At 66.1% G+C, this 16,418-nt stretch overlaps 1 protein-coding gene across 1 annotated transcript; it reads right to left on the bottom strand.

The window, feature by feature from the left end:
- Window positions 1-966: 966 nt before the first annotated feature.
- On the bottom strand, window positions 967-16,370 carry PC (pyruvate carboxylase; the record flags this gene model as incomplete). Its single annotated transcript, XM_082785133.1, is given in 11 exon segments — window positions 967-1,299; window positions 2,436-2,576; window positions 3,913-4,161; window positions 5,275-5,454; window positions 7,016-7,260; window positions 8,966-9,215; window positions 11,006-11,246; window positions 12,719-12,807; window positions 12,809-12,876; window positions 16,138-16,147; window positions 16,149-16,370. Coding segments are annotated over 11 exon segments (1,944 nt in total), but the record flags the coding sequence as incomplete, so codon positions are not given.
- Between the last annotated feature and the right edge of the window lie 48 nt (window positions 16,371-16,418).

Consider the following 16,418-nt stretch of genomic DNA (forward strand, 5'->3'; position numbering starts at 1 on the left):
CCCCCAAAAAAAAATTCCAGGGCAGAGTTAATGTAAAAAGAAAGGGGGGGGGTCTCTAAACCCCCCCCCCCAAAAAAAAAACTAAGGTTAGAGGGGACCCAAAGCTTGGGACCCCCCCTCTAGTGTGCTAGAAGCTCCCCCCCCCCAAAAAAAAAATAATAAAAAATAGTATTAAGGCCCCCAAAATATGGTGCCCCCCCCCCCCCAAGGGGCTGGGTTGCCCCAAAAGGGATGAATTCAGCCCAAAAAAAGGCTCAAGATGTACCCAAATGGGCTGAAAAGCTCACAAAAAGGGACCCCCCCAAAAAAAAAAATAAAAAAAGGGGTTGGTGTGCCCCAAAAGGGATGAAATGAGCCCAAAAGGGGGAAAGGCCCCCCCGGAATGGGGTGAGCCCCCCCTGAAATGGGGTGAAACCCCCCCGAAATGGGGCAAAACTCCCCAAAAACTGGACAAACACCCCAAAAAAGTGATGCCCCCCCAAAAACTGGGGTGAAACCCCCTAGAAATGGGGGAGATCCCCCCCCAAAAAAAGGATGAAATGCTCTAGAAACCGGGGTGAAATGCTCAAAACTGGGGCGAAATGCTCAAAAATAGGTGAAATGGTCAAAAATAGGTGAAATGGTCAAAAATAGGTGAAATGGTCAAAAAAAGGGTGAAATGCTCAAAAAAAGGGGGGGGGGGAAGCTGGGTGGGCTGAGATTTTTTTTGGGGTGCTGAGATTTTTTTTTGGGGTGCTGAGATTTTTTTTTGAGTGTGCTGAGATTTTTTTGAGGGGCTGAGATTTTTTTTTGAGTGTGCTGAGATTTTTTTTTGAGTGTGCTGAGATTTTTTGGGGGGGGCTGAGATTTTTTTTGAGTGTGCTGAGATTTTTTTGGGGGGGCTGAGATTTTTTTTGAGTATGCTGAGATTTTTTTTGAGGGGCTGAGATTTTTTTGAGTGTGCTGAGATTTTTTTGGTGGGGCTGAGATTTTTTTTTGAGGGGCTGAGATTTTTTTTTGAGTGTGTTGAGATGTTTTTTTTTTTTGGGGTGCCCCCCCCCCAAAAAAAAATTACTCTATCTCCACGATGAGGTCGTCGCCCTCCAGGCTCATGCCGGGGCGCACGTGGAGGCGGGCGACCGTGCCCCCCAGGGGGGCCGTGACCACCGTCTCCATCTTCATGGCGCTGAGCACGCAGAGGGGGGCCCCCTTCTCCACCCGCGCCCCCACCTCCACCCTCACCTCCACCACCTCCCCCGGCATGGGGGCCCCCACCTGCCCCTTGGCCCCCCGATCGGCCTTGGGGTGCACGTGCATCTCCTTTTTTTTTTTTTTTTTGGGGGGGGGAGAGAAAAGAAATATAAGGGGGGAGAGAAAAATATAAGGGGGAGAGAGAAAAAATATAAGGGGGAGAAAAAAATATAAGGGGGGGAGAAAAAAAATATAAGGGGGGGAGAAAAAAAATAAGGGGGGGGAGAAAAAATATATAAGGGGGGGAGAAAAAAATATAGGGGGGAGAGAGAGAAAAAATATAAGGGGGGGAGAGAAAAAATATAAGGGGGGGGAGAAAAAATATATAAGGGGGGGAGAAAAAAATATAGGGGGGAGAGAGAGAAAAAATATAAGGGGGGGTTGGTATGGGTGCCCTGTTTTGTGAGATGCCCCCCTTGTTTCCATCAGGACCCCCCCCCAAGTCCCCTATGACCCCCCCCATGTCTCCCAGGACCCCCTCCATATTCCCCAGGACCTCCCCATGTCCCCTATGACCCCCCCACATCCCCTAGGACCCCCCCCGGCTCCCAGGACCCCTCCCCATGTCCCCCAGGACCCCCCCCCATGTCTCCCAGGACCCCTCCCATGTCTCCCAGGACCCCCCCACATCCCCTAGGACCCCCCCATATCTCCCAGGACCCCCCCCATGCCCCCCCATAATTCCTGCCCCCCCCTTTCTCCCCCCTTTAGGACCCCCCTATCCCCCTTGGACTCCCTGGCAACCCCTATAACCCCCCCTATAACCCCCCTCCCCATAAACCACAGCCCCCCCCACACCCCCCCAAGCCCCCCCCCACATCCCTCAGGACCTTCCTATGACCCCCAGCACCCCCCCAATCCCCCCCCGGCCCCCCCCCAGCCCCCCCCACCCACTCCAGGACCCTCCTGCATCCCCCGTGCCCCCCCCCACTCCCCCCCTTGACCCCCCCAGACCCCTCCCAACCCCCCCAATCCCCCCTCTGACCCCCCCCATCTCCCCCCCGGCCCCCCCCCAGCCCCCCCCAGCCCCCCCCCCACACCCCAGGACCCTCCTGCATCCCCCATGCCCCCCCCCACTCCCCCCCTTGACCCCCCCAGCCCCCTCCCAACCCCCCCAACCCCCCTCCAACCCCCCCCAGCCCCCCCTCCAACCCCCCCTATTCCCCCCCCCAGCCCCCCCCGGCCCCCCCCCGACCCCCCCCCACCTTTAAGGCCTGCGTGTCGCGCACGAGGATGGAGCGCAGCTGCCCGTTGAGCTCGAAGAAGACCTCGCGCTGCCCGGCCGCGTTCAGGTCGCCCAGCGCCAGCGCCTTGATGTGCAGCGTCTTGCCCCGCTCCAGCTCCACCTGCGGTGGGATGGGGGCTCGGGGTGAGCGTGCAAGGGTGTGCGAGGGCGTGCAAGAGTGTGTGAGGGTGTGCGAGGGAGTGTGAGGGCGTGCAAGGGCGTGTAGGAGCGTGCAAGGGTGTGAGAGGGCATGCGAGGGAGTGTGAGAGTGTGCAAGGGCGTGCAAGGGTGTGCAAGAGCGTGCAAGGGTGTGTGGGAGTGTGCAAGGGTGTGAGAGGGCGTGCGAGGGAGTGTGAGAGTGTGTGAGGGCGTGCAAGGGTGTGCAAGAGCGTGCAAGGGTGTGAGAGGGCGTGCGAGGGCGTGCAAGAGTGTGTGAGGGCGTGCAAGGGTGTGCGAGGGTGTGCAGGAGTGTGCAAGGGTGTGAGAGGGCGTGCGAGGGAGTGTGAGAGTGTGCAAGCGTGTGTGCAAGAGCGTGCAAGGGTGTGTGGGAGTGTGCAAGGGTGTGAAGGGGTGTGCAAGGGTGTGTGAGGTGTGTGGGAGTGTGCAAGGGTGTGAAGAAGCCCCGCCCACCCCCACAAGCCCCGCCCACCCCCCACAAGCCCCGCCCACCCCCCACAAGCCCCGCCCACCCCTCACCCACATCAAGCCCTGCTCCACCCCAGGGCCCTCCCACTTCCAAGCCCCACCCACCCCAAACCCCTCCCACCCCAAGCCCCTCCCAACCCCACAAGCCCCTCCCACACCCCACAAGCCCCGCCCACCCCTCACCTACATCAAGCCCTGCTCCACCCCAGTACCCCTCCCACCCCAAGCCCCTCCCACCCCAAGCCCCTCCCACCCCAAGCCCCTCCCACCCCAAGCCCCTCCCACACCCCACAAGCCCCGCCCACCCCTCACCCACATCAAGCCCTGCTCTACCCCAGTACCCCTCCCACCCCAACCCCTCCCACTTCCAAGCCCTTCCCACCCCAAGCCCCTCCCACCCCAAGCCCCGCCCACCCCCACAAGCCCCTCCCGCACCCCACAAGCCCCGCCCACCCCTCACCCACATCAAGCCCTGCTCCACCCCAGTACCCCTCCCACCCCAACCCCTCCCACTTCCAAGCCCTTCCCACCCCAAGCCCCTCCCACCCCAAGCCCCTCCCACCCCCACAAGCCCCTCCCACACCCCACAAGCCCCGCCCACCCCTCACCCACATCAAGCCCTGCTCCACCCCAGTACCCCTCCCACCCCAACCCCTCCCACCCCAACCCCCTCCCACCCCAAGCCCCTCCCACCCCAACCCCCTCCCACCCCAACCCCTCCCACCCCAACCCCCTCCCACCCCAAACCCCTCCCACCCCAAACCCCGCCCACCCCCAGAAGCCCCGCCCACACCCCTCCAAGCCCCGCCCACCTCGAACTCCTCGGCGATGGTGGGCCCCTCCAGGAAGAGGCGGGTGCCCAGGCAGGAGACGGGGCCGAAGCTGGAGGCGAAGGCGCGGAAGTCGCCGTACACCTTGGGGTACAGCGCGGCCGACAGCAGCTCCTCGGGGCTGGGGGGGGCCCCGTCCCGCGCCCCCAGCTCCTGGCTCAGCGCCTCGAAGTCCAGGGGGGGCAGCGAGGCCCCCGGGCGCCCCTCCACCCGCGGCAGGTCCTTCAGCACCTGGATATGGGGTGGGGGGGGGTGGGGGGGAAGGATGCTGATGTTGCCATGGCGACTGCTGGCGTGGCAACCGGGCGATAGGAGCTGTTGCTAGGGGCTGTTGCCATGGCAACCGGCTGTAGGACCTGTTGCTAAGGGCTGTTGCCATGGCAACCAGCTGTAGGACCTGTTGCTAGGGGCTGCTGCCATGGCAACCAGCTGTAGGACCTGTTGCTAGGGGCTGTTGCCATGGCAACCAGTTGTAGGACCCGTTGCTAAGGGCTGTTGCCATGGCAACCGTGCACTAGGACCCTTTACTAAGGGCTGTTGTCATGGCAACGGGCTGTAGGACCCGTTGCTAAGGGCTGTTGCCATGGCAACCGGCTGTAGGACCCGTTGCTAGGGGCTGTTGCCATGGCAACCGGCGCTGGTACCCGTTGCTATGCTGGGCCCATCGTCATGGCAACGAATCCTGCCTGCCACCTGCAGCAAAGCCTCCCAGTCCCTTCCCAGTGCATCCCAGTGCCCCCCAGTTCTCTCTAGTCCTCTCCCAGTGCCCCCTCGGTCCCCTCCTAGTGTCCCCCCAGTCCCCTCCCAGTCCTCCCAGTTCCCCCCAGTCCCCTCCCAGTGCCCCCCAGTCCCCTCCCAGTCCTCCTTAGTCCCCTCCTAGTGCCCCCCCAGTCCCCTCCCAGTCCTCCCAGTTCCCCCAGTCCCCTCCCAGTGCCCCCCAGTCCCCTCCCAGTCCTCCCTAGTCCCCTTCCAGTGCCCTCCAGTTCCTTCCCAGTGCCTCCCAGTCCCTCCCACTCCCACCCAGCACCATCCCAGTGACCCCCAGTCCTCTCTAGTCCTCTCCCAGTGCCTCCCAGTGCCCCCCAGTCCCCTCCCAGTCCTCCCTAGTCCCCTCCCAGTGCCCCCCAGTCCCCTCCCAGTGCATCCCAGTCCCTTGCACCCCCCCCAGCACTCTCCCAGCACCTCCCAGCACCTCCCAGCCCCACCCAGCACCCTCCCAGCGCTCCCCAGTCCCTCCCAGTACCCCCCCAAAACCCTTCCCAGTTACCCTCCAATCCACCCCAGCTCCCTCCCAGCTCTCCCAGTTTCCCTCCCAGCCCCTTCCCAGTCCCTCCCACAACTCACCCGGGAGCGGAAGGGCTCGGGGAAGCCCCCCGGGGGGGTGCCGATGTAGCCCTGCAGGAATTCCACCACGGAGACGGGGAAGGAGAGCTCGTCCGCCCGCGCCTCCACCTCCTCGCGGGACAGCCCGTTCTGCACCATGAACTGCGCCAGGTCCCCCACCACCTTGGACGACGGCGTCACCTGCCCCCCGAAAACGGCCCCCAAAACCGGCGTCACCCAGCGCGGTGGCACCCCAGGGTGGCGCCCTGCCCGGGGAGGGCACCGCGATGATGTTTCTCGAGGGAGAGTCGCATAAAGAGGAACCGTGGGGAGCACCCAACCTGTGGGGAGCACCCATCCCGTGGAGAGCACCCAACCCATGGGGAGCACCCAACCCATGGAGACCACCCCATGAAGACCACCCACCCAATGGGGAGGATCCCATGAAGACCACCCACCCCATGGAGAGCACCCACCCAATGGAGAGGATCCCACGAAGACCACCCATCCCATGAAGAGCACCCAACCCATGGAGAGCACCCAACCCATGGAGAGCACCCAACCCATGGAGAGCACCCACCCAATGGAGGGGATCCCATGAAGACCACCCATCCCATGGAGACCACCCATCCCATAGAGAGCACCCACCCCATGGAGAGCACCCAACCCATGAAGACCATCCCACAAAGACCACCCATCCCATAGAGACCACCCACCCAATGGAGAGGATCCCATGAAGACCACCCATCTCACAAAGACCACCCATCCCATGAAGAGCACCCACGCCATGGAGAACACCCACCCAATGGAGAGGATCCCATGAAGACCACCCATCCCATGGAGACCACCCACCCCATGGAGAGCACCCAACCCATGGAGAGCATCCCCTGAAGACCACCCACCCCGTGGAGAGCACCCACCCCATGGAGAGCACCCAACCCATGAAGATCATCCCACAAAGACCACCCATCCCATAGAGATCGCCCACCCAATGGAGAGGATCCCATGAAGACCACCCACCCCATGAAGACCACACACCCCATGGAGACCACCCCATGAAGACCACCCATCCCATGGAGACCACCCAACCCATGGAGAGCACCCAACCCATGGAGACCATCCCACGAAGACCACCCATCCCACGAAGACCACCCACCCAACGGAGGGGATCCCACGGAGCCCACCCACCCCACAGAGCCCACCCACCCCATGAAGACCACCCACCCTATGGAGAGCACCCAACCCATTGAGAGCACCCAACCCATGAAGATCATCCCGCAAAGACCACCCATCCCATAGAGATCGCCCACCCAATGGAGAGGATCCCATGAAGACCACCCATCCCATGGAGAGCACCCACCCCATGGAGACCACCCCATGAAGACCACCCACCCCATGGAGAGCACCCAACCCATGAAGACCATCCCACAAAGACCACCCATCCCATGAAGACCACCCACCCCATGAAGAGCCTCCCATTGAGACCACCCACCCCATGGAGAGCACCCACCCCAGGGAGCCCACCCCACAACCACCACCCCACGGAGACCACCCCATGGAGACCACCCATCCCATGAAGAGCACCCATCCCCTGAAGACCACCCACCCCATGAAGACCACCCATCCCATAGAGAGCACCCAACCCATGAAGACCATCCCACGAAGACCACCCACCCAACGGAGGGGATCCCACGGAGCCCACCCACCCCACGGAGCCCACCCACCCCACGAAGACCACCCACCCCCCCGCCCCCAGCCTCACCTTAATGAGATCCCCCAGGATCTTGTTGGCCTCGGCGTAGGCTCTCTTCACCTCCTTGAACTTGTGGCCCAGCCCCATGGCGTGGGCCTGGAAGTGGAGGTTGGTGTACTGCCCCCCCGGGATCTCGTTCTCGTAGACGTCCGCGTTGCCCGACTTCATGGTGGCCGTGCAGTCGAAGGCGGCGTATAGCGCCCGCGCCGCCTCCCAGTACTCGCTGTACTCGAACACCCGCTCCAGCGCGATGCCTGGGCGAGGGGAGGGGGGGACGAGGCGTGAGCTTTGGGGAGGGGGACGACCCCGGGGGGGTGCCGCGCTTGGCGGGGCAGCAAGGGTTGGGGGGAACGGAGGGGAGTGGAGGGGGCGTCCGAGGGGTTGGGCGCAATGGTGGGGTTGTGGTGGCGTTGGCGTGGCCGTGGTGGCGTTGGCATGGCCGTGGTGGCATTGGCATGGCCGTGGTGGCATTGCCGTGGCCGTGGTGGCGTTGCCGTGGCTGTGGTGGCGTTGCCGTGGCCATGGTGGCGTTGGCGTGGCCACGGTGGCATTGCCGTGGCCGTGGTGGCATCACCAGGATCGTGGTGGCATTGCCGTGGCCGTGGTGCCATTGGTGTGGCCGTGGTGGCATTGGCATGGCCGTGGTGGCATTGGCGTGGCCGTGGTGGCATTGGCATGGCCGTGGTGGCATTGGCATGGCCGTGGTGGCGTTGGCGTGGCCATGGTGGCATTGCCGTTGCCGTGGTGGCATCACCAGGATCGTGGTGGCATTGGCATGGCTGTGGTGGCATTAGCATGGCCGTGGTGGCATTGCCGTGGCCATGGTGGCATTGGCATGGCCGTGGTGGCATTGGTGTGGCCATAGTGACATTGGTGTGGCCGTGGTGGCATTGGCATGGCCATGGTGGCGTTGGCATGGCCATGGTGGCATTGCCGTGGCTATGGTGGCATTGGCATGGCCATGGTGGCATTGCCGTGGCCGTGGTGGCATTGGTGTGGCCGTGGTGGCATCACCAGGATCGTGGTGGCATTGCCGTGGCCGTGGTGGCATTGGTGTGGCCATAGTGACATTGGCATGGCCGTGGTGGCATTGGCATGGCCGTGGTGGCATCACCACAGCCAGGGGAGAATTGGCAGGATGGCGGTGGCATTGCCATCACCACAGTGGCATTGCCATGACCACGATGGCACCGACATGATTTTGGTAGCATCTCCACGACCACGGTGCCACCTCCATGGCCACGGTAGCATCACCACGACCACGATACCACCCCCACGACCACGATTCCACCCCCACGACCACAAGACCCCCCCACGACCACGATACCCCCCCACGACCACGTTATCAACCCCACGACCACGATTCCACCCCCACGACCACAAGACCCCCCCTACAACCACAATACCCCCCCCACAACCACGATACCACCCCCACGACCACGATTCCACCCCCACGACCACAAGACCACCCCCACGACCACGTTATCACCCCCACGACCCCGATACCCCCCCCACGACCACGATACAACCCCCACGACCACAAGACCCCCACTACAACCACAATACCCCCCCCACGACCACGTTATCACCCCCACGACCACGTTATCACCCCCACGACCACAAGACCACCCCCACCACCACCCTACCCCCCCCCCAACCACAATACCGCCCCCACAACCACAAGACCACCCCCATGACCACAAGACCACCCCCACGACCACAATACCCCCCCCACGACCACGTTATCACCCCCACGACCCCGATACCCCCCCACAACCACGATTCCACCCCCACGACCACGATACCACCCCCACGACCACGTTATCACCCCCACGACCACAAGACCACCCCCACCACCACCCTACCCCCCCCCCCCACCACCTCGTGGACCCCCACCACCACCACCTCGCGGGCCCCCCACCACCACCACCTCGTGGCCCCCCCCCCCCACCCCGTTACCCGTATCCAGCGGGGTCCCCCGGGCGCAGGCCACCAGGGCGCCCATGCTGGGCTGCGAGGTCATCCCGGCCATGGCGTCCACGGCCACGTCCACCACGTCGGCGCCGGCGTGGGCGGCCGCCAGCATGGAGGCCACGGCGGCCCCGGCGGTGTCGTGGGTGTGGACGTGGAGGGGCACCTCGGGGAAACGGTCCCGCAGGGCCCCCACCAGCAAGCGGGCGGCCGCCGGGGTCAGCAGCCCCGCCATGTCCTGGGGAAGGGGGGTTTTGGGGGGTGAGGGGGGGGGGGTCCCGAAATCCCATCCTGACCCCCCCCCCTTCCCCCCACGAGGGGTACAACTATGCTGCGTTTCTGATTCCAGATCCTAAAAGCTGTCCCAAGACATCCTAAATGTCCCAGGACCCCCAAATCCCCCTTCTGCCCCCCCCCCAAGACCCATCCAAAGCCCCCCAGGATCCCCAAATTCCCCTTCTGCCCCCCCCCAAGACCCATCCAAAGCCCCCCAGGATCCCCAAATCCCCCTTCTGCCCCCCCCCCCCCAAGACCCATCCTAAATGCCCCAGGATCCCCAAATCCCCCTTTTGGCCCCCCCAGGACCCATCCTAAAAGCCCCCCCAAACCCAACCCAAACCCCCCAGGATCCCCAAATCCCCCTTCTGCCCCCCCCAAGACCCATCCTAAATGCCCCAGGACCCCCAAATCCCCCTTCTACCCCCCCCCAAGACCCATCCAAAGCCCCCCAGGATCCCCAAATCCCCCTTCTGCCCCCCCCCCCAGGACCCATCCCAAACCCCCCAGGATCCCCAAATCCCCCTTCTGCCCCCCCATACCCATCCCAAGCCCCCCCCTCCAGGAACCCCCAACCCCCACAACACCCCCCAAATCCCCCTCCCCATGCCCCATGCCCCTCACCCAACCCCCCAGGTCCCCCCTCCCCATACCCTAGGGACCCCCAACCCCCCCAAGTTCCCCTCCCCACACCCCATACCCCTCTCCCACCCCCCCAGGACCCCCCTCCCCATACCCTAGGGACCCCCAACCCCTATAACACCCCCCCAACTCCCCCTCCCCATACCCTAGGAACCCCCAACCCCTATAACACCCCCCCAAATCCCCCTCCCCATGCCCCATACCCCTCTCCCAGCCCCCCAGGACCCCTTTCCCCCTACCCTAAGGACCCCCAATCCCCCCAATTCCCCCCCATACCCCTCTCCCAGCCCCCCAGGACCCCCCTCCCCATACCCTAGGGACCCCCAACCCCCCTAAATCCCCCTCCCCACACCCCATACCCCTCTCCCACCCCCCCAACCCCCCTCTCCTCACACCCCACGGACCCCCAATCCCCCCAATACCCCCCCAGCTCCCCTTTCCCACCCCCCAGGCTCCCCCTCCCCATATCCCAGGGACCCCCAACCCCCCCAACACCCCCTCCCCACACCCCAAGGACCCCCAATCCCCCCCAACACCCCCCCAACTCCCCTTCCCCATACCCCACTGACCCCCAACCCCCACAACACCCCCCAAATCCCCCTCCCCATGCCCCATACCCCTCTCCCAACCCCCCCAACTCCCCCTCCCCATATCCTAGGGACCCCCAACACCCCCCAACTCCCCCTCCCTACACCCCATACCCCTCTCCCAACCCCCCCAACTCCCCCTCCCCATACCCTAGGGACCCCCAACCCCCCTAAATCCCCCTCCCCACACCCCATACCCCTCTCCCACCCCCTCAACCCCCCTCTCCTCACACCCCACGGACCCCCAATCCCCCCAATACCCCCCCAGCTCCCCTTTCCCACCCCCCAGGCTCCCCCTCCCCATATCCCAGGGACCCCCAACCCCCCCAACACCCCCTCCCCACACCCCACGGACCCCCAATCCCCCCCAACACCCCCCCAACTCCCCCTCCCCATACCCCAGGGACCCCCAACCCCCCCAACACCCCCCAAATCCCCCTCCCCACACCCCATACCCCTCTCCCACCCCCCCCAACTCCCCCTCCCCATACCCTAGGGACCCCCAACCCCCCCCCCCCAAGACCTTAATGCAGAGGATGTGGGTGCCGGCGGCCACCAGCTCTCGGGCCAGCCCCAGGTAGTAGTCGAGGTCGTACTTGGTGCGGGTGGGGTCGGCCACGTCCCCCGTGTAGGACAGGGCGGCCTCCACCACGGCCCCCGCCCGCCCCACGGCCTCCACCCCCAGCAGGAGGTTGGGGAGGTAATTGAGGGCGTCGAAGACGCGGAAGATGTCCATGCCGTTGGCCGCCGCCACCTCGCAAAAACTGGGGGGGCACATCATGGGGTGGGGGGGGGACGTGAGGACCCCCCCCCATCCGTCCCCGCAGCCCACGGTGGCCCCGTGTCCCCCCATCTCCCCTATAGTCCTATAGCCCTTGATGTGCCCCAACTCTCCCCGTGTACCCCCAACCCCATATGTCCCCAGGGACCCCCACATCCCCCTCCCAACCCCCCCATGACCCCATACGACCCCAGAGACCCCCACATCCTCCTGATCCCTCATGTCCCTACATGACCCCATCTCCCTGTGCACCCCTGATACCCCACATCCCCTCCAAATCCCCATACGACCCTAGGTAACCCCACATCCCCTCTGACCCCCCATGACCCCATATGTTCCCAGGGACCCCCACATCCCCCCCCAACCCCCCATGACCCCATACGACCCCAGGTAACCCCACATCCTCTCTGACCCTCCACATCCCTATATGACCCCAGGTACCCCCACATCCCCTCTGACCTTCCACGCCCCTATATGACCCCATCACCTCCCCATGCCCCCCCACACCCCCACATTCCCCCTCCCAACCCCCCATGACCCCATACGACCCCAGGGACCCCCACATCCCCCCCAAATCCCCATATGACCCCAGGTAACCCCACATCCTCCTTACCCCCCACGCCCCTATATGACCCCATCACCTCCCCATGCCCCCCCCCACACCCCCTGCGCTCCATCTCCCCGTGCCCCCCCAACCCCCCATGACCCCATACAACCCCAGGGACCCCCACATCCCCCCCCCAATCCCCCATGACCCCATACGACCCCAGGGACCCCTACATCCTCCTGATCCCCCATGTCCCTATATGACTCCAGGGACCCCCACATCCCCCCCCCAACCCCTCATGACCCCATACGACCCCAGGGACCCCCACATCCCCCTCCCAACCCCCCATGACCCCATACGACCCCAAGGACCCCCACATCCCCCTCCCAACCCCCCATGACCCCATACGACCCCAAGGACCCCCACATCCCCCCCAAATCCCCATATGACCCCAGGTAACCCCACATCCTCCTGACCCTCCACGTCCCTACATGACCCCATCTCCCTGTGCACCCCCAATCCCCCAATGATCCCATATGACCCCAGGGACCCCCACATCCCCCCCCCCAATCCCCCATGACCCCATACGACCCCAAGGACCCCCACATCCTCTCTGACCCTCCACATCCCTATACGACCCCAGGGACCCCCGCATCCCCCCCATGACCCCATACGACCCCAGGTACCCCCACATCCCCCCCATGACCCCATACAACCCCAAGGACCCCCACATCCCCCCCCCAACCCCCCAAATCCCCCCATGACCCCAGGTAACCCCACATCCTCCTTACCCCCCACGCCCCTATATGACCCCATCACCTCCCCGTGCCCCCCCCACACCCCCCTCACACCCCCTCCACCCCCCCCCCACACCCCCCCCGGACCCCCCGAACCCCCCGTTCCCGTACCGGTAGATGACGTTGTCGGGGTAGTTGGTGTACCCCACGGCGTTGGCGCCGCGCAGCAGCATCTGGAAGGGGACGTTGGGGACCAGGCGGCCGCAGCTCCCGCAGCCGCTCCCAGGGGCACTCGTGCAGGAAGCGCATGGCCACGTCGAAGGTGGCGCCTGTGGGGGGGTGGGGCCTCCTGAGGGCAGGGGGAGGGGCCTCGGGAAGCCACGCCCACCCCCAAGCCACGCCCACTTTCCCCAAGCCACGCCCCGTTCGTGCAAGCCCCGCCCCCTTGCGCCAATCACCGCCCGTGCCCTGCCTCGTGTGCACAGTCCCTGTGTTCCCTGCTGCACGTGTGAGGCCACGCCCCCTTTGAGACACACCCCCTTTAAGCCACGCCCCATTGAGACACACCCCCCTTAAGCCACGCCCCCTTGCACCAATCCCCTCCTGCCTCGTGTGCACGGCCCCAGTGCTCCCTGCTGCACGTGTGAGGCCACGCCCCCTTTGAGACACACCCCCTTTAAGCCACGCCCCCTTGAGACACACCCCTTAAGCCACGCCCTTCTTGGGACACACCCCCCAAAGCCACGCCCCCTTGCAGCAACCCCCTCCCATGCTCTGACTTGTGAGCATGGCCCCAGTGCTCCCTGCTGCACATGTGAGGCCACGCCCCCTTAAGACACACCCATTTTTAAGCCACGCCCCCTTGAGACACACCCCTTTAAGCCACGCTCCCTTGGGGACACACCCCTCAAAGCCACGCCCCCTTGCAGCAATCCCCCCCTGCCTCGTGTGCATGGCCCCAGTGCTCCCTGCTGCCTATGAGAGGCCACACCCCTTTATGCCCCGCCCACATGAAACACACCCATTTAAGCCACGCCCACCTGAGACACACCCCTTAAGCCACGCCCCCTTGGGGCTCACCCCTTTAAGCCACGCCCCCTTAAGCCACACCCTCTGGTGAAGCCCTGCTCTGGGAAGCCCCGCCCCCTCACGCCTCCCCCCAGCAGGGCTACCAGCCAAGCATTGTGGCAGGCCCCGCCCCTCTCCTCCGAGGCCCCGCCCACCCACCTGAGGCCCCACCCACCCCCCTCAGGCCCCAACCCACCCCCTTAGGCAGGGCTCCCAGCCAAGCACTGCTGCAGCCCCGCCCCCTCCTCCCACGCCCCTCCCACACCCCTTAGGCCCCGCCCACATCCTCGAGGCCCCTCCCACCCCCCTGAGGCCCCGCCCCCTGACCTCCCCAGGTCTCCATGCTGCAGAGGGGGCTGAGGGCGTGCGCCACGAAGGGGGCAACACCCACCCCCATGAGACCCCCCCACTCCTGAGACCACGCCCCCTTCTCCCAAGCCCCCGCCCCCTTCTCCCAGACCCCCGCCCACCCCCCCAGGCCCATTGAGACCCCATTCACCCCAGACCCACCCCAGATTCCCTGTCCCCATGGTACCCTGCCCACCCCTCCCAGGCCCGCCCCCTGCTCCAAGGCCCCGCCCCCTGCTCCCAAGCCCCGCCCCTCCTCCCAGACCCCGCCCACCCCTCCAGGCCCCTTGAGACCCCATCCACCCCAGACCCCCACTAGACACCCCCTGCTCCCAAGCCCCACCCCCCTGCTCTCAGGCCCCGCCCACCCCCCTCAGGCCCCGCCCACCCCCTCGAGGCCCCGCCCCCTGACCTCCCCAGGTCTCCATGCTGCAGAGGGGGCTGAGGCGTGCGCCATGAAGGGGGTGACACCCACCCCCCCTTAATCCCCTCCCCCCTCCTCTCAGTCCTCGCCCACCCCCCTGAGGCCCCCGCCCACCCCCTGAGGCCCCGCCCCCTGACCTCCCCAGGTCTCCATGCTGCAGAGGAGGCTTAGGGCATGCACCACGAAGGGGGCGACGCCCACCCCCATGAGACCCCTCCCACTCCGGAGACCACGCCCCCTTCTCCAAAGCCCCGCCCCCTTCTCCCAGACCCCGCCCACCCCTCCAGGCCCATTGAGACCCCATTCACCCCAGACCCCCTCTAGATGCCCCATCCCCATGGTGCCCGCCCCCCTGCTCCAAGGCCCCGCCCACCCCCCTGAGGCCCCGCCCACCCCCCTGAGGCCCCGCCCCCTGACCTCCCCAGGTCTCCATGCTGCAGAGGGGGCTGAGGGCGTGCGCCACGAAGGGGGTGACGCCCACCCCCATGAGGCCCCGCCCATACCCGAGGCCACATCCCCCTCTCCCAGGCCACGCCTCCTTCTCCCAAGCCCCGCCCCCCTTCTCCCAGACCCCGCCCACCCTCCAGGGCCCCCTTGAGACCCCATCCACCCCAGACCCCCACTAGACACCCCCTGCTCCCAGACCCCGCCCCCTGCTCCCAGGCCCCGCCCACCCCCCTCAGGCCCCTCCCACCCCCCTGAGGCCCCGCCCCTGACCTCCCCAGGTCTCCATGCTGCAGAGGGGGCTGAGGGCATACACCACGAAGGGGGCAACACCCACCCCCCTTAAGCCCCTCCCCCCTCCTCTCAGGCCCCGCCCACCCCCCTGAGGCCCCCGCCCCCCGCCCCGAGGCCCCGCCCCCTGACCTCCCCAGGTCTCCATGCTGCAGAGGGGGCTGAGGGCGTGCGCCACGAAGGGGGCAACACCCACCCCCATGAGACCCCTCCCACTCCTGAGACCACGCCCCCTTCTCCCAAGCCCCGCCCCCTTCTCCCAGACCCCGCCCACCCCTCCAGGCCCATTGAGACCCCATTCACCCCAGACCCACCCCAGATTCCCTGTCCCCATGGTACCCCGCCCACCCCTCCCAGGCCCCGCCCCCTGCTCCAAGGCCCCGCCCCCTGCTCCCAAGCCCCTCCCCCCTCCTCCCAGACCCCGCCCACCCCTCCAGGCCCCTTGAGACCCCATCCACCCCAGACCCCCACTAGACACCCCCTGCTCCCAAGCCCCACCCCCTGCTCCCAAGCCCCACCCCCTGCTCTCAGGCCCCGCCCACCCCCCTGAGGCCCCGCCCACCCCCCTGAGGCCCCGCCCCCTGACCTCCCCAGGTCTCCATGCTGCAGAGGAGGCTTAGGGCATACACCACGAAGGGGGGCAACACCTACCCCCCTTAAGCCCCTCCCCCCTCCTCTCAGGCCCCGCCCACCCCCCTTAGGCCCCGCCCACCCCCCTGAGGCCCCGCCCCCTGAGCTCCCCAGGTCTCCATGCTGCAGAGGGGGCTGAGGGCGTGCGCCACGAAGGGGGCGACGCCCACCCCCATGAGGCCCCGCCCATACCCGAGGCCACACCCCCTCTCCCAGGCCACGCCTCCTTCTCCCAAGCCCCGCCCCCTCCTCCCAGACCCTGCCCACCCCTCCAGGCCCCTTGAGACCCCATCCACCCCAGACCCCCACTAGACACCCTCTGCTCCCAGACCCCGCCCCCCTGCTCCCAGGCCCCGCCCACCCCCCTGAGGCCCCGCCCCCTGACCTCCCCAGGTCCTCCATGCTGCAGAGGGGGCTGAGGGCGTGCGCCACGAAGGGGGCGATGCGGGCCAGGTCGCGGGTGCGGACGCGGGTGGCCAGCAGGGACTGGTGGGCGTCGCGGAAGGTGGTGTCGGTCAGCAGCAGCCCCCGGTGCCCCCGCAGCGCCCGCGCGAAGCCCCCCGGCCCCTCGCGGCTCAGCACCTCCCGCAGCCCCGCCGGGGGCGGCCCTGGAAAGGGGGGGGGATATAAGGGGAGGGGGGGTCAGTGGGGGGGTTATATATGGGG

Source organism: Aythya marila (assembly GCF_965140915.1).
Source record: "Aythya marila genome assembly, contig: HAP1_HAP1_SCAFFOLD_106, whole genome shotgun sequence".
Taxonomy (NCBI): Eukaryota; Metazoa; Chordata; class Aves; order Anseriformes; family Anatidae; genus Aythya; species Aythya marila.